The sequence below is a fragment of the Perca fluviatilis genome, chromosome 4, assembly GCF_010015445.1.
Source record: "Perca fluviatilis chromosome 4, GENO_Pfluv_1.0, whole genome shotgun sequence".
Lineage (NCBI taxonomy): Eukaryota > Metazoa > Chordata > Actinopteri > Perciformes > Percidae > Perca > Perca fluviatilis.
Window position 1 is genome coordinate 14,831,877 of NC_053115.1, and position 25,009 is coordinate 14,856,885.

A 25,009-nucleotide genomic window follows, 5' to 3' on the forward strand; every position below is an offset into this window, starting at 1 on the left:
CATGGTAGAGCTATTAACCTATTTTTACATATTTTTGCACATAAATGAATATAGACTGACATTTTTAATAATTGTACATTATTATTAGACTTCAATTATTGGCCAGCAATCAATCAGTTTTTCTTTTCTTGTTCCTAAAAATGATATTGAAATGCAAAGAACACAAAATCACTCACATTATTTTTCAGTCGCCTATAGCTACAGTGTTCTGACTATTTACATGTTAAAAATGCTTACCTATAACATCTCGTGGAAGATTCATGAGGACAAAATCGTAATTTACTTCTAACGTGGTCATATTTTAAAGGTGCAATATGTAATACTGAGCTAGTGTTTAAAATTGTTACTGCAGTACAAATTTAAAATACTGGAGAGAGTCGTCTCCCCCGCCCCCTCTTTCCCAGACTCGAAGTTCACAGAGGTGGCCAGGCTGCTTTCATGGCTGTGCTAACGTTACAGCTGTAGCGCGCTGGGTTTACATTTTTACAGGTATATCTGGCAACCCGGCCTGGCTGTCAAACTGGGCCGTTGATAACAACACACAGGCCAAAACACAAACAGAAATTCTGTCACGGAATGGAAATTTTAAAAGGAGAAAATACTGGCATTAGCATCGTTGTCAGAAAATATAGTATTTAAACTTAGCATGTTTCCATAATATCTAATGAGACAATGGGGTAATTTGGGGATTTATTACAGTAAATATATTGGACCTTTAATGTTACTTGACATTAAACCTGGGGTGACAGAGCTTTCACCATTGCAGCCCCCTCCCTCTGGAACTCCCTACCCATACACATCCGTGACTGTACTGACCTGGACACATTCACAACACTAATCAAAACACACCTCTAGCTTTCCACATACAATAGTCTTACATTTCTCACCTGATAGTTACTGGTTTTATTGTTTTTAATTGCTTCTAATGTGCTTGTTTTATGTGTTGGTTTTATTGCTTATCTGTTTTAATGATATACATGTGCTGGTTTTTACTGTAAAGTGTCTTTGAGTACCATGAAAAGCGCTATATAAATAAAATGTATTATTATTATTATAAAATATACATTCAAGAAGCCTATTACAGCGTTAAGGATATAAGATCATGATGTTTCCATAGTATGGGTATGATGAATTGACTTAGCAATTATATAGATAGATATAGCCTAACCTTAACCCAATACCTGATTAGTTTCAGGTGCAACCCTATACGCACAAAAAGGAAAAGAGCATAGTGCAGCTAACTCGCATAAAATAAACCAATACTGCATAGATATTTATCAATACGGTATTATATATTAGGCCTGTCTGACGATGACGTCACCCTCCGTTTAAAGGCAGTTTGGGAGGAGCTATCATAATATTAAAGAGCTTTTAAGATTAAAAGATTCAGCGACGGCAATAATAGCAGTCATATTGTATTAATAATAATTTTTAATTTGGCCCGAGGGGCACTTCAGACAACCAGGGCAAAGGGGCCGCGGATTGAGCCGCCAAAACTACCACAATATGTCTGCTAATCCCTATTTCTGTCATTTTAGTGTCCACTCCTTCCTTGTTATCTGCGTCTTTTCAGTCGTCGTCTGAATCTGCTACAGACACGCAAGCTACCCCATAACAACATTTAAAGGCGTAAGATCTTCACAACGATATAAAAATGCATTAACAAACAGATTCTGTCCGCACTTAAACCATAGACTGTTAATATTACAGTCTGTGACTTAAACCAACGCTCTCTGTTCACTGGGAGCTGGTCGAAGAAGATGACCCTTTTCTCTTCGCTTGAGAAAGCTTTGCTGCTGTGTGGGGGAGAGAGAGGGGGTTACATCCTGTGGCGTTTCCTGTGTTTGTAAACTAGACGGTCTTGAAAACGTCGGGCGAGTGAAGCTGAAAGGTAGTTACATATTTATATTTTTTTTCTTCGGTGCTCGGTGTATTTTGGCTGTGCATTCAATGGTCTTCTCTTTTATTTGTGAACATCCACGCTCGGAGATGGCAGCAAAAGGATTAACCTAATATTACAGCGTCAATGTTGGCCATTGCTAGCAGGCTAACAAACGTTAGCTTAATCATCGGGAGGGGGAGTCACTGCAACGACGGCCATCACGAATCTCTTTATCGCTCAATCTTGTCTTGAACCAGTTGAGCTTTTGTCTTATAGTATTATCATAGTGAAAAGATGTATTGATCCAGTATGCACGATAGATACACTCATGTGCTACGGAATCAAACCGATGAACAGGCGGGCTAAAACAAATGTTGCATTAACGTTACTAACATTTCAGTGGGCGAGGGCGCCAGCGAGCAGCTAACGTTAGCCAGCTTGTTCAACATCAGCAAAACTAACGTACGGTTAGGGTGGTAGTGCGAAGGCCAACTCAGTCTGTGCTAAAAAATACATACATGTTGAAAAGCAACATTATGTTATAGGCATTTCCTTTGCTTGCAACCAACACAACAGCCAATGAAATCTAGCTAACTAGCTATACGACGTGGCCTTGAAGTCTTTTAATTAGCGTTAGCCAATGTTAGCGCTAGCTAAGCTAGTTGTCTATTTTCTTAGCAGCGTTAGCTAGCTAGCTAGCTAATTGCACCGTATCGTTAAGTATATCCCTGCCTCTATCTGACTATCGTTAACCTAACTATATGATGGAACACAAGCGTTCCCGTTAACTTGTGCCACCGTTGGAGAAAAGAACAAAACGTAGCTAACGTCTAACATTGAAAAGCCTTCACAAGACAGCAGTGTTTGTTTGAGTAACGTGTTAAGCTGATGGTCTCCTCTTATGATACTTGTTAAAACCCAACCAAAATGTACGCTTACCCATTAGCATGGGTGCAGACCGTGCTTGCTTGAATATAAGCTATATATAACGTTACTGTTATATTTTACAGCCCAGTTAATACATGTTCGCTTTTGCATTCCCTTTCCACAGTAAATGTGGAATTACAACCACATATTTTACGTAGGTACTAGGTTTATAATCTCAATATGTGTTTCCATTAAGCTAAACAGAATAATTGGCTATAGGAGATTTAACGTGTTGCTTCCAAAGTTGTACTGTACGTAACAAGGTAAAATATGTAATAATTTTTTTATGGAATGAGTGCTCACAGCATTTATCAAATTATAACTGCTCCCCTTGCATTATTTACTTTTTTAGTTAACTACTCTTTGCCATATTCTGTGTTCTTTCAAAGCTAACCCTTTTCTATTCTTATGACTTTATATATAATTTTTAATGCATAAGTTTGATATTTTAACGTGCCAAATGATCTTAGATTTAAGAGTATTTTATACTAAAAATACATTATTCTATAGCTTGTCTAGCAATGGCTGTAGAGATATTTCCTCCAGATTCATCTGTTTTCTTACGTTTCTGTGTAGTCTCCTCTTGTCCTTACATTTCAACTTGTTGACCCTCATGTCATACAAACAAGTACAAACTAACCTACTATACTACTTCATTTATACCCAGAACATTCAGGTGTGCTTTGTGGTTGGATTGTCAGCATGCAGTTCACTGCTGTGCAAACAAGTGGATACATTTGAATTAGGACTAGTGGTAGCTAGGTAACTAGTGGGATATAAAATAGTAATCATGTATTGTAGGGCTCGGGTGGGGTGGGGGGGTGCAGTAGTGTTTGGTATCTATAACAGGTCCTAGATCCGAACTGATGCCAGATTTGTAAGAAGAAATGTGCTTTTTGGTTCCACTTATTGATTTACTGAAAGCAACGTTTGCTTGTGCTTTTATCTGCTTCCATTGTCATGTATTCAGAATGGGATATGTATAGTTTTTACAACAGTGGACCAAAGCTACCCCTTTCAAATATTGGTGAACTCCACAAAACACAGTAGTGATACAGCAAAATGTTATCAGTAGGGTTGTAACGGTACACAGAACTCATGGTTTGGTTTATACCCTGGTTTGGGGGCGAGTTCGGTACAGTGGAAAAAACCCAAATACACAAGGATACATCACAGACGGTGCAAGTGTCAAAGACACACAAAACCCTCTTGCTGGGTAAAGAGAATTTTGTCCACCGGCGACGTTGGTATACTATTGTATATCCACTTTTACTATCCTTAAAAAAAAAAACCGCTGTCCCAAAAGGCAACAGGTCACGCTATAAAACTGAAAAGCATCTATGAAATTGAAAATACAAAATTAATTAAATTTTGTAAAAAATTAATTAAAATTGTAAAAACTTGTGCAGTAGGAGGAGTGTTACAATTCAGCGAGTGATGCTGTTGTCATTTAATGCTTGTCTGTTTCATCCACATCCTCCTCTTCCTCAGTTTAAATGCTAGATGAGTGAGGTGGGTGTGGCTTCCCACCAGCCCGACCATCCTGACTGACGGATCTCTGGATGACCTTGTCCCCACCCCTGTCCCTGCGCTCACATACACCACAGCAATGTCACATCTGCCCAGCAGCTCAGTCCGCGACCATATGAAATGGGTTTGTTTTGAGAGCACCAAAGTGGTTACAAATAACTTTCCTTGCAGTTTTGTGTCACTCAGGATGTTGTCGTTGATGACTAGCTTGGCAAATGTTTCTGCAGACTGTTTTAAAATGTTTGACATAGTTGGTAAACTGTTAATCTTAATTATTTTTCTTTGCAGGCGGGGCTGCTTGGCTGCGAGGCTGTCCTCTCCAGCATGGCCCTGATGCAGGCCAGCTCCATGGCCGCTCCGCCCAAAAAGATGATGGCTCCACTTGGCCATGGACCACCGCAGAGAGAGGGACCTGATCGTGCTCCCCAGAGCCATATGATCCTCCCATCCGGAATGAGCTGTCCACCCCTGGTTAGGACCCACTTCGGAAATGTAGAGTGGAAATTGGGGTTATTTGTTATGCTTTTAATATTGTGAAGTGTGTAAACTTATAGTCTTTATGAAATTGAAAAATTCAGTGTGGCATTGAAGGAAAAAAGGAAAAGGGTTATACATAACGCTTTGGCTACACTGCATGCGTTAACATATGCAGACCATTCGTAGAGCGGATGTGCCGTGGAATGTATCGTAACTACAGGCAACACCTGCAGTGCACACACGGCGTAGGATTGTGTGAGTCACAGGTGAGACAGTGAGCTTTTGCTTTGGGATTGTTTCTTCAGTCTTTGGAGCCGGCAAGGCGCTGTGAAATGTCAATCTACTGTCCGCTGTTATCCAAGGACGCAGATGAGGGGGAAAAATAAATAAAAGCAGAAACTCTCAAAACAAAACTGCCTATACGCTCATTAAGTCATTTCCTGTATATTGGTAGTTTAATTTAAAAGAAATATAGCAACTTTATGATCCATTTCTGTGTAAAAGGGCTGCAACACCTCGTGTAAAAAAGAAAAGAAATGAAAATAGAAAATGTCCTATTTTTACGCTTGTAGAGCCGATCTCCGTGGCGCATACGCGCCACTTGCGTGCTACTCTGGTGCCCGGTGTCGCCAGTTTCATTGATTATAGTGGAAGAGTAGTGTTGGAGCATCCTATCCGCATACGTTGTGCATGCAATGTAGCCGGCCCATAGGGGCAAATAGTTACATCTTTAGAAGCTCCACAATCCTGTTGGCTTTAGTTGTTTTGTTTATTACAATTTAGATTAGTTTCAGATGTACATAACCTTGCTCTAGACAGCACAGTATATTAATATTCCTCCATCAGAAATTATTTAAAAATTAAATTGTGAAGCAAAATTTACAAACCCACACTATTTAACACTGGCTTCTTCAGCTGGCCACTGGAATCACTTCATTTTAGTCACGTTCAGATGTTCTGTTTTTAAAGGTTAGAGATCTGAACTCAGGAAATAATTGACTTTTTCTGGCTCTGTAGCTTATCCGGAAGGAAGGTGAATTCCAAGCTCCCCGCCTGCTGGATGAGAAGGAGATGAGGGCCAACGAGGACATGCAGCAGAAAAAAAAGAACAGGAAATCAGTTACGCCCTGCAAAGTGAGAGAACAAGAAGGAAGGGGAGGGAAGGTCAGTGGCTGTAGTGGCTAAATAGGGAAGGGTCTCTCCATTTTCATTTTTCCTCATTACAAAAAATGCAAAGTTAGCTGTGTGCACACGTTTTTGTAAAACTCTTTAACTTTATTCAAGTGTGCCTCACTTGGAGCGTTCATGTGAGCACATTTTGTTTGGGTGGGGGGTGGAGTTCAGGGAAGATGTGGAGGGGGTGGAGGATCTCTAGAGAGGAAAGAGGGGGAGGGGAGCAGAGTGGAGCAGAGCACAATAACTGCAGTTGTGTGCATAACAGGGGGAGCAGTAACATGAGGGCATTAGGCCATTAGAAGGGTTTGCGGGGTATTTGTCAATTCAAATGTTAATCGCATGTAGTTAAGAAAAAAAACGTACTTTCATACTAAAGATGATTGGGGTTTTAGAAATCTTAAGCCGTTTAAAAAGTATACATGGAAAAAATAGTAATTTGTGCAAAGTATTTAGAGTTAATATAAATCTTAGGCCTTTATAGATATTGAAATTTCACAGGAATTTTAGGTTTTCATCAAGTTCTGACCAGTTGTGGGTGGGTATGTTTGACAGTTTAACTATACCATTGTGTTTGTGGTAAAATGCACTGTATCTGTTTGTATTCTTAGTGCACTGTTCAACTGGCATTTGAAACAAATGTTGAACCATTATTTTTGCTGTCCTCATTAGGGCACAGGTGGAGATGAGAATGGTCCATCATCCAAAGTGCAGAAAAACTTTATTTGTGATCACTGTTACGGAGCATTTAGAAGTGGATACCACCTGAAGAGACACATCCTCATTCATACAGGTAGGGGTCATGCTTAGAACAACTCAGGTTTACAGTTAAGCCAAAACAGCTTTTAATGCCTGATTTAGATGAATCATTTGTTGAAAGAGGCCCTGAAAGTTTGAGTTGCAATGAATCTAGGAGTGTGCAGCAACTGTAAGGTTTTGCAATGGCCTGCTTAAAAACCTTGTTTGGTACTAGATTTTGCCTCACAGCTAACTGGTGGTATCTGTGGGGACTTTGACTAAAATTGGTGCTCTTCGGTTTAGGGGAGAAGCCGTATGCTTGTGCCGTATGTGACATGAGGTTTATTCAGCGTTACCACCTGGAGAGACACAGCCTCATTCACACGGGTATGCGTCCTTTAACCGTACCCATATTACATAAATCAGACTACATCTGTAGTCTGTCACTTGAATCAATGGACAGATGCTCAGGGTTAATTTTGTCTGTGGACAGTAATTTCCAACAAAGCCACCCCTTTTCCCCCCTCCCCCCAACACCAGGAAAAATGTACATAAGACAATGTAATAACAGTACGGTCCAATAGTCCTGAGTCCACTATTAAAAACTGTTGTTTCAAAATGTTCCTTTTCGGATGTCCATTATACCATAAATTTTGACTGGCATCAGTAGAAATGTTTGCAGGATTTGAGTATCCAAGAGATGTTGGAGGCACATTCCTCTTTTTCTCCAGAATTCTAAGTGCTAAGAGCTCTGGTGTCTGTGGAGGGAGAAATTAGCCTCTCTTGTGACCATCATAAACTCTTTTTGCAAATTGAAACTTTGATTCATCTGTAAAAAAAAAAAAACAACAACTTTCTTCCGCTTTTCAACTGTGATGCTTTGACTTGACCTGTTGTCGTAAAATTGTTTTTAACGAGTCAATTAGGAGGTTCTTTGTTCATTTGAATTTGTGGTGTTCATACAAATGCTGTTGGGTCCTGCAGAGATGTCAGCTTGATACAATGGTCTTCACATGGTGTAGTCACTTTAAAGAGTAACTACTCAACCCAGGCTAATAATCCCGCTAGTCTGCTGCATGCTCTGTAAACACCTTGTGCAGATCAACATTACACAATGCACTTTTAGGCAATGCTAGATTACAGCTGGCCGTGGTCACAAGTATAACAGATCGCATCTGACTCCCCACGCTGTTCGACCATCCAACAAGCACTTGTGTTGAAGCCTGCTGGTGGTAGCTTTATTCTTAAAGTCTGCCACATCTTGGTTGGGATGATTTGACTTTAGAAAATCTTTCCACTGTGCAGTCCCTTTCAGTTCAGGAGCGGATCCAGACATTAAATCCAAGATGGCATCAAGCTATATTAATTTAATGTTTATCATTTCTGTCTAATTTGTCTCATTTAAACGTCGTACACAGTACTGTCCTACTTCTTTCTGTGGACGTGTTGCTGCGGTGTTTGTACGTGCAAAATACAGCGTAATGCATCAACTGGTATGGCGAACAATGGTTAACCTGGCTAGAACTAGTATTGCTGATAGAGCAAGCACAACAAAAGGGTTCCTTGAGGCGTCCGTCTTGGTTTTTCGACTTGTACTGGAACACGGTCATTCCCAGTTCCACAGTTTTACTACCCGAGAACCACTTGTTTTCCACTTGAAACAAAACAACATTCAAACAATGTTGAATGAAATTTAAATGAAAGTATGTTATGGTTAAAACTCAACGTTAAAGCACTAGTAAGGCGACCATATCATTTTGTCAACCTATGGTATTCTCTGTTGAAAAACCAAAGTAATTCTCACTATGCAATAATAATTGTGCTCCTTTTTTGAATGTTCAGATTTTTGTGACTTTTCTGTATGCATGTCTTGCATCACTACTAAATAAGATATTATTGAAACAACTGAGAAAAACATTGTATCAATTATATTGCACAATGATCACAACAAACTGTAAACAAGACTTTTTGATAGTGGACTCAAACTTGTGGACCCCAGTGTGAAAGCCTCAAAGCACAGGCTGCAAAAAACATGCAAGATTTATTTATGTTTTAGAAATTTCTGTATGTAATTATTACTTTGTTAGTGAAAGTAACTGCATGGACATCAAAGGACTATGTTCTTAATTGTTTATATAAACTGAAAATTGAGGACTTTAGTTTAAAACATTTGCATAGTGTGAATATTTGCGTTGCACCCTTTCACACAATTCTTTGTTTTTCATTGTTTAAGAAGTATGCACTGTGGGTAAGTCAACTTCCAACCTAATCGTTTTTCAAAGTCGGTGGCTACTGCCACAGCATTCACCAAAAGAAATGCATCAATGGTAAACTAATATTGACCCAGTAGCTTGAGTAAGCAGTTGCTGTTTGTGGCAATACTGCATCTGTTCTTTGTTTTCCACATAATACATTTTCTGACTTTTCTTTTGCACATTTTCGCTTATTTAATAGACTGAATAGCTAATAATGTTATGCTCTGTGTGTGTAGGGGTGAAGCCGTACGCTTGTTCCATGTGTGACATGAGGTTTTTCCAGCGTTACCACCTGGAGAGACACAGACTCACTCATACGGGTATGCGTCCATTTACCGTACCCAGTTCAAGTTAAGAAACTTTATTTAATCGGGTAGACTTATTGAGATAAATATTTCTCATTTAAGAGAGGCGTGCGAACAAAAACGTACACAGTCTGAACAACCCTACAAACAACATATAAGCAAACCTGCAGACCCAAAACAACCTTTTAGGAGTTGATCAGAAAAAAATCTTCAGTGTAACATCCAATGGTGACCTTTTATATATTGGACTGATATGTTGACCTTTTTAAGTGCAACAGAATGTTTAAACAGTCCTGTAGTATTACATTTGGCATATAATAAAAAGGTTATTCATTACCCAATATTAAGCAATCCTAATCGGTTCAGAGTAAAAAATATCTAGTACACTGAACTATAAGCGAAATAGTAACTGCAACCCATAGAAATGGTGATACATATACAGTATAATCCAATCTAATACAAAAAGCCCTGCAATAAATCCTACTGTTAAGAATGGTATACATATTTTGTTGAAATGGGTGGACAAAATATTTAAAACTTTTTGCAGTCCATCCACAGTTGAATTACTGCAGGGTCGAATCAACACCTCCCTCACACAGAATGGCTTGCTGTTGATAATGTCCAAAATTGGCCATTTAATGGCATTTATTGTAATGCACTGTATGAATAGATGTAAGTAAACACCTGACATGAACTAAAAATAGCTCCTGTGGACCCCTCAAAGTGTACTATCCCTCTTGTACCATTGCTGCTCAACAAAATAAAATAATTATATTTTTCTTATTTTTTTTATTTGAAGACTGGTGCTTATTGTGCTAGCAGAGCTGAAGACATGCATCTAGATGTTTATACACTGCACATAGTAGTATACATTAGTTAGTCAACTACTACCGGGGTGTTACATGCATACATATTCTCATGGTTAGATGTTTGAAGGAACTGACATGGTGTCATAGCCACGGTATAAGATATAGGGCTGATTTGTCACAACGTATTTATAACAAAAATGTAACTTTGCAGATGCATACAGTTTTTCAGGAGACTATCTTACTCAGTCATTTGGGAAATCTGGTTGTTCATGGCTTTACTAGAAAGTTACAATTTGGAAATAAATTGATTATTTTCAGTTAATATTTTGCACTGTGTAACAGTTTGAGTTAATGCCCTCCTGCCTGAGCCATATTAAAGTAGCTGGTTAACTTAGGCCATGGTATATTATGGGAATAGTCCTTTGATGTCCACACTTACTTTACATGCAGATTAATGGCTGCACAACTCATGTGTCTTAGCTGTAATTGCCTGGCTTTTTAAATTAATATTTTGTATTGTATAGTAGCACAGTTGCTTATACAAGTGCTTCTGCTGTAAATTTGTGGCGGAGATCAGATTGGAAGCTTTTGAAAGTTGAGGCAGCTCATGAGTGCTAGAAAAGAAGCACGCTTGTAACACTTCAAAGCAACAAACACTGTCACGCCACCATAAATTGAATTAATGTGCCTATATAGATGCTAAACCGATTTCAAGTTGCAACAAACATGCTTACCACAATGCTAAAACATGTCGACACTCGTAATAGTGAATGGTGTAGAAGTGTGCTGACGGTTCTGCTTCAGCTGGCCAGTGTGATCACCGTCTTAGAGGTTTCTTAGCTATCTTGCTGCTGACTCGTGTCTTGTTTTAAATTTGCTTGGCTTATATACTGTTGCTGCTTTTGTTTTATATTTTACTCCAGATTATGTATAGATTCTCAGAGGACACTTTTACTAATTAGAAGTAAAACAATTCATCCATTGGCATGAAACTTGATTGGAATGTGTAATGACTGCCAGGCCCTAGAGATTTAATGCCTGTGAATGATGCTTCCCCTTGATGCTTAAGGAACGTCTTAGCTAATATGTTGATACTTTGTGTATGTAGGGGTGAAGCCATACGCTTGCTCCATGTGTGACATGAGGTTCTTCCAACGTTACCATCTGGCAAGACACAGCCTCACTCATACTGGTATGCATCCGCTTACCGTAGCTAATTAGGTAGTGGTGTTTTACAAGTGCCTTAACTTTTCAGTTCATAGCAGTGTAAACCAAGATTAAGGGTCTAAAATGACTACCAGTTTCAAATATTCACATATTCAATAACATGAAGATGTATCCAAAAATGTATGGTAAAATATAAAACCTACCATTTTTAGCTATTGATGTAAATACATGCATACAGTTGGGCACCTAAATGTACACAACTTCAGCTTTTCCCCTGCTGAATGCTCTACTTTGTTCTGCGCAATAATGTCTTCATTACTCCAAATTTTTTTTTAAAGATTGTTTGATTGAAATGACCCACAGATGGTCTCAAAACACATAACCATGTACTGCAAAACAAGCATTTGTTTCTCAGGCTGATGTTATAATGTGTAGAAGCAATAGAAGAGTCATTCTAAGGGAAGAGTTGATGGTTATTTGTTGAAACTTCATTTTTTTTCTGTTTCTAGTTTATAATTACATACTTTTTATCTGTATAGGGGTGAAGCCATACGCTTGCTCCATGTGTGACATGAGATTTTTCCAACGCTACCACTTGGCAAGGCACAGCCTCACTCATACGGGTATGGGTTTGCCCTTCTTTGCTACATTACAGCCCAAATACCCAGTTTACTGAAGCTTGTCTGTCCTTTTGTTTATAGAATGACTTTAGTCTGGTTTTTTAGTTTTTATAATAACAAGCATCCAGCCATTTTAACTATTGGGACATGCTGGAGGAGTGCATTTCAGTTTTTGCCTTACCCCTTTAGGGCTCTTTTTTTGGACAGGCTTTCCCAAGTTAACTCTATTGGTACTTAACTGCAGTGCCTGTAAATTACGCCTTGACTTGCGTCAAGTCTTTTCTGAATTTGCAATGCATGTCAGCATTGAAAAACTGCACTGAGTTAAGCAATAAGACATTTTCTTTGAGATCCTTATGACTCGTATTTTGACAGATTAGAAAATGTTAGCTGAATGCATTTAGTGTTGCATCATACTGGTGCTACTGCTTTTGACATGTCTGGATAGCTAATTTAAGTGAGTGTGTCCTTTTCAGTTTCTTGTGTTTTTACAAAATATTTGCTCTGTGTGTGCAGGGGTGAAGCCATATGCTTGCTCCATGTGTGATATGAGATTTTTCCAGAGATACCACCTGGCAAGACACACTCTCACCCATACGGGTATTGGTTTAATTTATCCCTCTCACTTGACAGTATCAGGGTTTGTAGATATTTGATATAATTCCTGATTATGAAAGGTTAAAGTTTAAGCACTAGTAGATGTTTTCTTTTCTGGTGTACTCATTGTATTTGCTAACTGCTTTTCGAATTGTCATGACACATTTTATGTCTGGTATGTATAGAGACTAGTTGGCCAAGAAAGTAATGAGACCTTGTAATGACATAACATTGAGTAGTGTATGTAAGATGACCTATTTTGTTTACATGGTTCATGAGAACACTTTTCTAAAGTTTGGTACTGTATGCGTTTAGGGGTGAAGCCATACGCTTGCTCCATGTGTGACATGAGGTTCTTCCAGCGTTACCATTTGGCAAGACACAGCCTCACTCATACTGGTATGCTTGAATTATTTGTTCCCCTTTCACTTTGAAACCTTTCATATAAACAACCTACACATTTTTATTGATAAGTCCCTCTATATACAATACCATAATTATGCCATTGTTGATAGATAAATTTCCCCTTCTAAAAAATGTTTAATAGAATTTGTAGGCTTTGTTGGAAAACTGTCCACTGAAAAAGTGACTCTCTGTCAGTTACCTTGTATTCTGATTAACACTGTAATGGTACTATTGCATGTGTATTGTTGAGGACTATGTTGCATATCCAATGAAAGGCACATTACACTAAAAAGTATTTTAAATGCAGCATCAATCTGAAATATCAAGAGAAAGAGGCTGCGTTTCTTAATAATTTTATTAGGCAAATACAAGAATGTTTGCCCTCATGGAATAGTGAAATGGTGCATCGTAAACATGGGCTAACTTAAAAAAGCTTCAACATGAAATGTAAAATGGCTTTTTCACCACCATCAACAGTTTGTTTGCAGGATGACTGAAAATTACTCAAGCTGGTCCAAACTGCAACATGTAAGGCCTGTTTCTCCTTAATTGGTGATGCACCTTAGCTCTTGATGTCTGCAGGTTCTTAAACTCTTTTTCGTGTAATGTCTCTGATGGATTTTTTTCCCTGTAATTAAGCATGCAATAGAAGCTGAAAGCATTTTATTATGTCCTTTTTTAAATATTTTTGTTCATGAACTTCATCAGTGTGTTGTAATGCATCTAACATTCTTGTGCTCTGTTTAGGGGTGAAGCCGTATGCTTGTACCATGTGTGACATGAGGTTTATACAACGTTACCAGCTGGAGAGACACAGTCTTACTCATACGGGTATGTTCTCATTTTTTTAAATCTTGACCGTCTCTTTTTCTGACTTTAGTCATGCATGCACCCCCATTAATGTTTACATGGCTGCTTCAAACTCGAGTTTGTATTGCTTTCTGTCGCTGCATTGACAAGTGCTAATGTTTCATACAGCATCTACAAAGAGCTTTATAAGCACCTGCATTACAGAACCTCTTCCCATACTATGTATATGAAATGACATGATGACCCTGAAGCAAAAATGCCAACACTGTTTGGTTTGTAGTTTTATTCCGCTATTTTGCTTAAAACTGAATTGTGTTTAAATCCTAGATGTGTGCAAGCCAAAATAAAATTACGTTACTGAGAGGATTCCTTTTCAGATATTTTTATTCTACTTTGACTCGATGCAGCATGGACTTCACAATCGGTCCAAAAGCTGGATCGGTCTTGTGAAAATATAGAGACATTCCATAACCGGTTAAAATATTGATTGACTTTTTTTTTTTTTTTTTTTAAAACAACCAGATTCTCATAAATGCATGAAACGCCTAATGGCTAAGAAAGGGCATTTGAAAATATTTCATATGCACTTTAATTCCAAGACTTCTAGTGTCTGTGGCTTGCAGAGTTAAGGACATCACTGCACATTAAGATCTCTTTTTGTGAAGTCAATTAGAATAGAAAAGTCCATTCCCTCGTCTAAAAAGGCGATAGTCACATTATTAATACACATTAAAGCTGTGTGAGGAAAGGTCAAACTGTGCCAAAGAAGTGTATCATCTAGAATTCAAAAATGGCAAGACCTGTAAAAACTGGGTCAAGGAAGCAGCCTACCTTGAAGCAGCTGCAGGCACCTGCAGGAAAACATACAGCTGATCAATTCTAGATTTCTGAATTTGTGCAACTAAATATAAACAGGAACCAAATTGGTGGCTGTAGCTCCTAGTATAAACGGATCAATTCATTTTGGAACAGTTGATCGAAATTGCTATCACATTCTGAATAAGTATGTGGTAATGTGGCCTAGTGGGGGGGCTAGACCTGTAGGGGGAAAACACTGTGGGCTTTCAGTTGATATAACTGGGACTTTATATTTAGGCTAAAATTCTTAATTTTACCTTTTAATCATTATGTCATTTCACATTCAAAGTGACGGGGAGGAAATGCCATATAATCCTCTGTTTAAGTTTTGTTGTCTGTCAGTCTGCTTTTACAGTACAGTTTTTAAATTTGAAGATAGAGCAGAGTTAATGGTTTATTTTTGCTTATATGTTTTGTATGATGGTTTTCAGAGCAGTTTTCCGTTAATGTAAAACAGTTTTTTAGTTAAAGTAAGACCTGCTTTGCAAACGACTGTCCAATCTTAATGTGTTATGCATAGTTGTTTACCAACTGCCTAAAATTGTCTAACCTCTGTGATCAGCGTCACAAAAATTCAAGTATTTACGTTATAATCCAATTCCAGAAATCTGTATGCGGTCTGTTGAAATTATATAAACTCAAGCACCTATTGGCATCGTGTGGAAAATCCTGCTATTGTGTTAGTGTGAATGGGCCCATTAGGGACTTTGGTTTTGCCTCAATACATTTTATCGTCATTTTGTAGATTTTTAGGTGTCAAATTAAGTTTATCTTATTTAGCTTTCTACACAGGATACTTTAATTTCTCCCAATTTTTTTTAATTAAAATTTTCACATTAGACCTTTAGCAGTTACAGTTGAACTTAAATCACATGTAAAAATGTAATTTCCAATTGGAATAGCCGATATTTGAAGCATACTGGAATTGCCAGTGTAAACAAAGCGCTGATAAGTGCAACCAAACTTTACTAAGCAATTAGTAAAGTTTAACGTCGATTATTTTTGGCAGTTGAGTGTTTTATGCTAAAGTTGGTACTTTGTGTGTATAGGGGTGAAGCCGTACGCTTGCACCATGTGTGACAAGAGGTTTTTTCAGCGCTACCACCTGGCAAGACACAGCCTCACTCATATGGGTATGCGTCAGCCAATCTTAATCCAGTCACAAGATTAGGATGCTTCAAACCTGTATGCTTGATCTAGTCTCATATCTGTATTTATACACAAATTATTCAAGTGTAATTGCAGATGACATCATCATGTGTTGTGTTAGTGGATATTCGATCCTCTCTGGGTATTTTGTAATTTGAAACAAGCATCTTATTATAGCCTAATGTTCCTTTTTTTTGTCAGTAATTTCAGAGAAATGACATTGGTTATTAACCACCGATATCAATTTAGTCCAGAGGTTTATAAAATAGGATTACAGATTTATATTATTTATCCTGGTGGCAGAGACACAAAAATAATTCTCTTGATGCTCTGCGTTTAGGTGTGAAACCTTATGCTTGCACCATGTGTGACATGAAGTTTTTTCAGCGTTACCACCTGGCGAGACACAGCCTCACTCATACGGGTATGGGTCCGTGCACCGTGCCCATGACATTTACTGTTAGAAATCAGTGTGGACATTCAATTTTGTTATCTCACTTCAGACATACGCCTGTTACATTTAAGGGAAATGTCAATGTTGAGTATGAAGTTTTAACAAGGTTTCCTAATCTGTTGATGTTAGACATTATCAGTTAAGCAGGATAACCGCAAATTATTAGTTTGTTTTGTTTTTTTGTAATGTCTGTTGGTAACTTATAAAATGGATAAAAGCATTTTGAAGAAAATATTTGTTTTTGCATGAATTGGCAATTGTGTGGTTAATAACCAATAGTGTATATATTAATTCCTGAATTTAAAAAATGAAAAGTGAGGCAAAGTAATATAATATTGCTACTTTGCATTTAGGTGTGAAACCTTATGCTTGCACCATGTGTGACAAGAGGTTTTTTCAGCGCTACCACCTGGCGAGACACAGCCTCACTCATATGGGTATGCGTCCGCCCACCTTACCCATGTCACTGAGATTAGGCTGTAATTATGTTAGATACAGAGTCAGCCATCTGAGGTAGTTATCAGTACTCTTTTAAACAATTTCTTTATCAAGCCTACCCTACATTGTGTTATGCAACATTAAAGCAACTCTTAATGTGTAAAGAAATACAGGACTGCAACATCATCAGCTCATGTGATGTGTTAAATTGTGGATTTGAGAATTGGTTCATACAGTTTGATATATTCTTTATTGGATTTGGAGGAAAAGCCAGATATAATTTCCTGAAAAGGACATTTCAAAACTATAAAAAAATAGTGTTTAACAACCCATCAATTCTGAATAGATATTTCAAGTATATTGCTTATTGATGGCTTGTGAATACAAAAAAATACAAAGTCTGAAAATAATACCATAATGCTCTGCGTTTAGGTGTGAAACCTTTTGCTTGCACCATGTGTGACATGAGGTTTGTTCAGCGTTACCACCTGGCGAGACACAGCCTCACTCATACGGGTATGCGTCAGTGCACCTGCCCTTCTCACATTTTGTAGGCCATTATTACATAATCTTTATTGTGCTAATAGCAGCGCAACACAACAGTTTCAACACAGATGTCTCATTTTAGTAGCTGTGTGTAAAACTTAATTGATGCCCTGTAGAACATTTAGTACTATTTTAAGGAAAATGAACTAGAAAGGCTGTAAAAGCCAGCAATACAGACACATTTGGCCCCATCCTGTGCTTTTAAAACTGTTTGCTTTTTTGCTTACCACAGTTAGTTTTTTTTTTTTTTTTTCAGAAAATAATCTTACTTCATCAGCTCTTCAGTAATAGACACGATAACTAATGGTGAAATGCTCAATTGCTTAAAATGTATGCTGGTGTTATGTTTTCACATTGAAATGTGCTTTTAAAGACAGATATAACAAAATACTCTGTTAATCGTTAGCATGATTTACATCCGACTTTAATCAAAAAGCTGTTAACATGAGGCACACAAAGGTAAAGGCATTGCTTGCATTGCTGACTGTAATTGTAATTCTTTAGAATACAGTTGGCAGAATAAAAATCACTTTGATTGGTGATCTAGCTAAAATGGTTAGTTGTATTGTTGCCCTATTGTTTGTTGGAAACTAAAAGTGTTACTTGAAGGAAACAGACATTTTTTGTTTTTGCATGAATTGGCAAATGTGTGGTTAATAACCAGTAGCTTAGGTATTTATTCATAAATAATGGAATTTGAGGTAATGTAATATTGCTACTTTGCATTTAGGTGTGAAACCTTATGCTTGCACCATGTGTGACAAGAGGTTTTTTCAGCGCTACCACCTGGCGAGACACAGCCTCACTCATATGGGTATGCGTCCGCCCACCTTACCCATGTCACTGAGATTAGACTGTAACTACATTACCTTAGACAGCGGGTCAGCTGTCTCAAGCAATAACTATTATTCTGTAAAAGTAACCAGTTGTACATTTGTCTTGATCAAGTCTATCTTGCATTATGTGTGTAAATGCAAAATTAAAGCAAGTCTCCACATGTAAATAAATAGAGGACTGTGACATCATCAGCTCATGTGATGTGTTTAGTTGTGGATTTGAAATTTGATTAACAGTTTGATGTATTCTTTATTGGATTTGGAGAAAAAAACAAAACTCATCATGCATTCTTTTTAGGAAAATTTCACATTAGCAAGTGAAAAGTGGTTAACAACCCATCAATTGTAAATGGATGTTTAAAATACAGCACTGATTTGATAGATTGTGTGAAAATAATGTATTGATGCTCTGCATTTAGGTGTGAAACCTTTTGCTTGCACCATGTGTGACATGAGGTTTGTTCAGCGCTACCACCTGGCGAGACACAGCCTCACTCATACGGGTATGGGTCCGTGCACCTGCCCTTCTCACATTATATAGATCACCATTTACTCTTTATAGTGCTAAAATGAGGGTTACCTTTGTGTGGTTACACAAATAGTCAGAACATATGTTTGGTATGTAGGTGCTCAGGTTAGTTGCAGTTAGTAGGACATTTCAATTACTAGTATTTACTCTTTATCTCACATTACCTATACTTTACCTAAGAATTAAACCCTGCCCTCCAGAATTGCTGGCGGATAGGGTAAATCTCTTGTGTTAAAAACTCTGTTGAGCTAGATTTGTTGTCTTTGTAAGAAAAAACGCATTTTAATGAATTAGGTGCAGGCATAAATGCAATCTGTACACCATGACAACATTCTTGAGAAAAAAGTCCACCTAGCAAGTTAAAAAGGTCACATTACTCGCCGTCTTTCTGCTAGCTTAAGCAAACCCGGCAAAAGCTACAAATGGTAGTAAAAGCTAGTAAGTCTAATGACAAGCCCGCCTAACTAATTTGCATATTGATCACAATTCGGGGACAATTGAAACGAGATCACATGTTAATACCAGGTGTAAATGGGCCCACGTGTTTGATTTTTACACAATGTTTTAGGTTAGATTCAGTTCATTGTTGAGCAATCCTAAAAGCTTTTTTTGTTTATCTGCCTTTTGAATTAATTTGTACTACGTACACCAGTAATACTGGAGGGCAATTCAAGAACTATAATGTGGATGCAAAGGATTGAGTATGTTTTTTAGCTAGTTACATTTTTAAATGATTGATTTCCAGTTGTGAATTCTGGTTCTTATTAAGTTCTAGTTGCAATTCTTAGCATCATTTTAGCAAGTAATTAAGTAAGGAATCAGAAAATATGTTGAAAGGAAAAAAAACACCTTCCCAGCACATTTGGGCTGATTGTCAATGTTTTAGTGATTTATTTTTGGTTGAAAGGTGAGAAAATAAATGCAAGTGCAATAGCTCAAAGCTTTGCTCTCAGAAGTCAATATGCATAACTGAAAAGCACAACACCAAACAAATCCGCAGTTCTTTTAAATCCGAATGGGTTCTTGGAACCTAACCTTACTAAAACATTCTGTGTACTGCTGTGTCACCTAGAAATCAATCTGAAAGAAAGAGTTTTTGACAGGTCAACATAGAACTCCCAAATACTACTCATTTTGTATTTATGTTAGCATTTGATTGCGTCATAAGTCTTGAGAAAAAATAAATCTTTGTTTACCCTTAAAAGTAGATGATGTCTTTAGGAAACGTAACATCCAGTATTAACAGGTTCAAATTAAAACTCAAAATGTTAAATGATTACTGCTTATTTGTTAATTATTAATATTTTTGTGGTGTAAATAAAGGCTTAATAGCTTTAAGGTGAGAGGATGCTGAAATAGTTGTTGCAGTGTCAAGGGAGGGTGCTACTGATGTTTATTCAGACAAAGCATACATTAAATAAATGTGACAAGATTTTGGTGTTTTTGCTTTAAACCCGGCATGTCTAACTCCACGTTATGTTAAAATCTGACTTAACTCTATTCGGTTTAAATAATGGTCTTAGTTGCATGTATGAATATTTCAACATATTTTCCAAATTAAAAAAAATGAAATGCACATTACATACAAAGATATTAGCCATTATCTCTGTTAATATTTTAGCGGTAGTGCTAGCTTGAGCTTGAAAGTTGTATTTCTTGCACTTGTGGGTGGTAGGGCTAATGTATTGCTCTGTGTGTGTAGGGGTGAAGCCGTATGCTTGTTCCATGTGTGACATGAGGTTTATTCAGCGTAACCACCTGGAGAGACACAGCCTCACTCATACGGGTATGCGTTCTTTTACCGTACCCTTATTACTGAGAGAGGCTCTGGCGCTTCCAACAGAACGGAGTCACAACAAACTCGAGTTTGGATTGTCAAGTCATTTGATGGGATGTTGAACCAGCCTCAAAATATTCGCCCCAGTTTTTGGGGGCCACTATGTTGCGTAGATCTGGGCCATGAAAACACAAAATTCCACTCTGATCTACACATAATGAGTTGATGACAAGGCCTTTTTAAGAATATCCAATTTTCAGGTGCTGAAACCACAATGTTTTGGGAGGGTTTTTTTTTTTTTTTTTTTGTTGGAAAAATTAAAAAAAAATGGGAAAAAGTTTTTTTTTAAGAAAGGGAAAATTGATTCATTGACTGTGTATTTGTGTGCTCTTTCAGGAGAGAAGCCATTTGCTTGTGACATGTGTGATATGAGGTTTATCCAGCGCTACCACCTTGAGAGACACAAGCGTGTCCATAGTGGGGAGAAGCCTTACCAGTGTGAACGGTGCCAGCAGGTATGCACAAATGTTAACAAAGCAAAGTTATCCAAATGTTATACTTATGGTATTCATGTTTTAATTCATTCTTTGTATTATATTCGGAAGTGTTAAAGGTCCCATGGCATGAAAATGTCACTTTATGAGGTTTTTTAACATTAAAATGCGTTCCCCCAGCCTGCCTATGGTCACCCAGTGGCTAGAAATGGCGACAGGTGTAAACCGAGCCCTGGGTATCCTGCTCTGCCTTTGAGAAAATGAAAGCTCTGATCGGCCGATCTCTCCTTTCTCTGCTTTGCCCGCCCAGAGAATTTGGCCCACCCATGAGAGAGAGACATCATGGCTTTCAAACGAGCAAAGTGGCAGTTGGTCAAGGCCACTCCCCCACCCTCTCCTTGCCCCCTTCCTCAATAGCTACAGACACAGAAATGGCACATACTAAGGAAATTGTGGGACTGGCTCTAGTGGCTGTAGTTCTGCACCAAGGCTGAATTTTGGGAGAGAGACTTCAGATACAGTATTAGGGGACCACTAAGGTCTATATAAAAGCATCCAAAGAGCACCATGTCATGGGACCTTTTTAAATGTGCAATATGAAGACACGCACACACACTTACTTGAATCACTAATTACTTAAAATTACTAACTAATGTCCAATTTGTGTGCTTTGAAGAACTTTTCACGGACAGACCGGCTATTGCGGCATCGGCGGTTGTGTCAGGGTCGCGGCGTAGCCAAAGTAGAGAACCAGCCATGCTGCGAACCACGCCCATACCCCCAAGAACCCCCGCCCGCACCCCAAACTTGGAGTCCCCTGCACCCACCTCCAGGCCGACTGGCGGTTTGACATTCCACCTTCCGTACATCCACAACACCGCCGAGACGGGACAAGCCACAGGGTTTCTTCTTCTCAGCTCTGTGCTGAGTGACGCCACGCTCTAGCACAGACTGATCTTGCAGCTCTAGTCCTGGGATTACTAACGACAGAGGGACATTTGTGTTTTTTGTTTTGTTGACTTTTTACTGTTTCCTTTACCTTCCTGTTTTTTTAAAGACGAGACTTTTCTGTGATGAACAGTGGTCCTGTTTTGTACTTAATCTATTTGATTTAAAAAAAAGAAAAAAAAAAAGGTTTTTATTGTTCAAATATATCTGCATTTGGTGGTACTCGGGAAGGGCTATGGGTATTGTTGATCCTGATGTGTTAGCAACAAAATGGGATGAAGTGGTGAGAGAAAAGTATTTGAGCTTCTTTCTAATTGTTCATGTGGCCCATTTTGACTCAAAAAGATTCTCACTTAGGTCAGAATTAGTAAAACTGAACTTTCCTTCCAGGTGAAGCAAGGAAACCACTCTGTGACATCTCATGGAGGCCAGATCCTGCTCGCCATTGTCACTAACGTAGTGCTCAGCATTACGACATTTCAATGAAAGCAGTATCTGGTCTAAATATAATTCGAACTATAGGATTTCCATGACTTTATCAACTTAGGAGGTACAATTTTATTGATTACTTTGTGTAAATAATTGAAAATGTTTTATTATTGTTTCACTATGGGACTTAAGTGGTGAGTGTTTTTTGTATACAAAATGGGCCAAAAACAAACTCATTAGAAATGGGTTCAAATACAGTCTTCTTCCATCGTTTCAGTGAAATCATAAGGAAACCTGAGTAACTTGTGTGTTTATTAAAACAAAGTAATATCAGGCCGCGCTTCATAACTGTAAACCAGGACTTTCAAGAAGTGGATGAGAGGGGCAGCCTGCGGTTGACTGGCTCTGTACGACATGAAGGCTGGGTCACAGGAGTATCACCTGTGGATCTCCCGTTCTGTGACGTGCTGATGACTCAGGAAATGGCACAGGATGGCAGCCTTGGCAAGTCGTCCTCCCACACTTAACAGAGAGTTATTGCAAGTTCAGCTGTGTATGTACACAGTATGTATACGCAGAGATCCCCAGTACGTAACCGAAAAGTGTCTCTCCTTGCTCTGTCCATAGATTCTGGTCTAAAATGGCACAGGTTGGCCACTTGAAGTCCCATTATGTTGTTTGTACAGATACTCTCATTGTGAGATTATCGGGGGTATACAAAATCTTGTGGCCTTAGTGTGTATCTTTTTTTTATTTTTTATTTTTTTTTGCCTTTTATCTCAACAGTTTTTTATTGTGGATCAGACGTATTTAAGACGAGACGGCCTTTCATCATGGTTTTTTGTTTTCTCTTTTTTTTCCTAAAGCTGTCATGGTTACAGAATGTTGATGGCTTCAGTGGCGCTAAAACAGACTAATGTGTTCTCCTGTCGAGAGAGGTTGTCTTTTCATGATAATGAATATTTTGGGTCATTGTTACTGATTACAGTGTAACACAGTATGTGAAGCCCCGGCAGTTTGACAGTCCTTGTGAGAAGTCTAGTGCTAAACTGTTTCCCACTCCAGTGCTATGGCTGGTCGCACGCCATGGCAGAATCAACACTTGCTTGACTCTACTACACACTAACAATTGCCTTTTTTATCCAAATATTATGTGGTTGGTGTGTAATAATGGGTGTCTGTCATGTCCTTGGGTTTAGCCTTAAGTAAGTGCGGATACACAAATAATCATTGTAGTACTAAATGATACTGTAACAAACCATTTCTTTTACATATGATGAACTTTGATCGTACGGTGTGAAAGTCTTTGACGGGCAGACAGCAGAGAAGCGGGTTGACCACTTTGCTGCCTGTTGAAAAAGTTTCTCAAACTTGATCCTTTCGGTGACTGGTGAGGTAGTGATCGCATTGTCCTAACTGTTCTGTTGAAGCCAGAAATGGAAGTGCTAAGTGAGAGGATTTGGCTGAACATGCATGTACATATCTAGACATTACAACTGCTCTTTGATGTCTGAGCAAGTAACAAAACCCATCATGGTTGATTTCAGGGGACGAGAGAACGTTGTTGTTTTTTTCTTCTGTTTTTATTTTTTATTTTTTTATGTAAAAGGTCCAGGTAAGCTTCAGTGAATGTGGAGATGGAATCCCAGAGTGTATTATCTGGTGTCTGATTTCTAGGATGAACAGATGTTTGTTTGATTCAAGTAAGGAGCAGATTACAGAGTTCAGTAATATTTTACCAAAAGTATTATTGGGGAAAATTAGGAAAGGAAAGGTCCATTGATATCAAGGCAAAGTTGTGCGACGGTTTAAGTGTACAGAGATGGGATTCAGTTTGTGTGTTTTGATAAGATTAACTAAAACCCAGTGGCAGCAAAGGCGGCAAGTTTGAGAAATCCATTAATTTGCTCTGGAAAGACTATTCCAAATGTGGAAGGGATACTGCTGCTGCGAGCATGTACTGAAATGGCTGAAGGGCAATACATTATATAGTTGACATCACTTGTTAATACCTTTTTTTTGTCTTTTTTTTTTTTAATTGTTTTTAGTATTATCAATCTCATTGTTAAAATGCAATAGAGTCCTTGAGTCACAGATCATTTGTTTATAAGATTGAGGTTTAATTTTTCAGGCAGATATTTGTCTGAGAATTTCTCATAACATTTGGATTGTTTCGAGGACCTTTTTTATTCTGATGAAATTGTAAACACTGGAGTGAAAGGAAGAAAAAAAAAAAAAGGACGGATGGATATTTTTTCCTTCAGACTGTGTTAGATTTTAGGTTTTAGACCAAGCCTATTTCTCCTCAACTTGACACAGAAGGTGGACAGAACAATTTGGATCAGTACAGTTGAGAGCCCAGTATGTTCGGTAATTTAGAGGCAGTAGTACCACAAGAAAATGTTTTCTTTCTTATACGAAGTCCCTGGTATTTGTAGTAAATTATATTGATAATGGTATTAGATGAACAACAGCATAACAGTAGCTATCACAGATTAGTTGTTTTCTTTATTAGTCTTGCATGCAGAGTTATGGTCCTCCGTTAAGATAGGATCTTGATATTGATTATTTTGTGTAGGAAAATGAGTGCATAAGAATAACTTCCTAAAAAAAAAATAAAAAAAAATGTTACAATGATTATTGTAAAATGGGCTAACTAATATGTACCCTTGTGATCCAATTAGTTTCAACTATATGAAAATCAGAGGAGAGGCTTCTTACTATTATGCGGAAATAAAATAATTTGTAAAGGACTTTTGTATGCTTACTGGCTGTGTTGACTTCATTTTGAGTTCAGTACAAATGCGGAGACAGCCCGAAAATGATAAAAATGAGTTTCTGTTTCAAATTCACCTG

General features: G+C 38.0%; 1 protein-coding gene across 24 annotated transcripts; it reads left to right on the forward strand.

Moving 5' to 3' along the window:
- The first annotated feature begins 1,484 nt into the window (after positions 1 to 1,484).
- On the forward strand, positions 1,485 to 24,906 carry znf740a (zinc finger protein 740a). Of its 24 annotated transcripts, none has more exons than XM_039796949.1 (21): positions 1,486 to 1,891; positions 4,301 to 4,463; positions 4,628 to 4,831; positions 5,834 to 5,980; positions 6,662 to 6,782; positions 7,031 to 7,114; positions 9,219 to 9,302; positions 11,205 to 11,288; positions 11,803 to 11,886; positions 12,400 to 12,483; positions 12,796 to 12,879; positions 13,633 to 13,716; positions 15,603 to 15,686; positions 16,043 to 16,126; positions 16,510 to 16,593; positions 17,027 to 17,110; positions 17,871 to 17,954; positions 18,396 to 18,479; positions 20,208 to 20,291; positions 20,679 to 20,797; positions 21,453 to 24,906. In XM_039796949.1, the coding sequence occupies exons 2-21, from the start codon at positions 4,419 to 4,421 to the stop codon at positions 21,624 to 21,626; spliced, it is 1,986 nt and encodes a 661-aa protein (XP_039652883.1). In that variant the 5' UTR covers positions 1,486 to 1,891; positions 4,301 to 4,418; the 3' UTR covers positions 21,627 to 24,906. The 24 variants fall into 24 exon arrangements, with proteins under 24 accessions (XP_039652895.1, XP_039652900.1, XP_039652901.1 ...); XM_039796951.1 differs by having other exon boundaries at positions 1,488 to 1,891; positions 5,834 to 5,950; XM_039796950.1 differs by having other exon boundaries at positions 1,488 to 1,891; positions 4,628 to 4,810.
- Positions 24,907 to 25,009: the final 103 nt, after the last annotated feature.

Coding starts and splice junctions, on each gene's coding strand:
- znf740a (XM_039796949.1), top strand. CDS start 4,419: ATGTCACATCTGCCCAGCAGCTCAGTCCGCGACCATATGAAATGG. Junction 12,880..13,632: donor ACACAGCCTCACTCATACTG/GTATGCTTGAAT, acceptor TGCTCTGTTTAG/GGGTGAAGCCGTATGCTTGT. Junction 17,955..18,395: donor ACACAGCCTCACTCATATGG/GTATGCGTCCGC, acceptor CTCTGCATTTAG/GTGTGAAACCTTTTGCTTGC.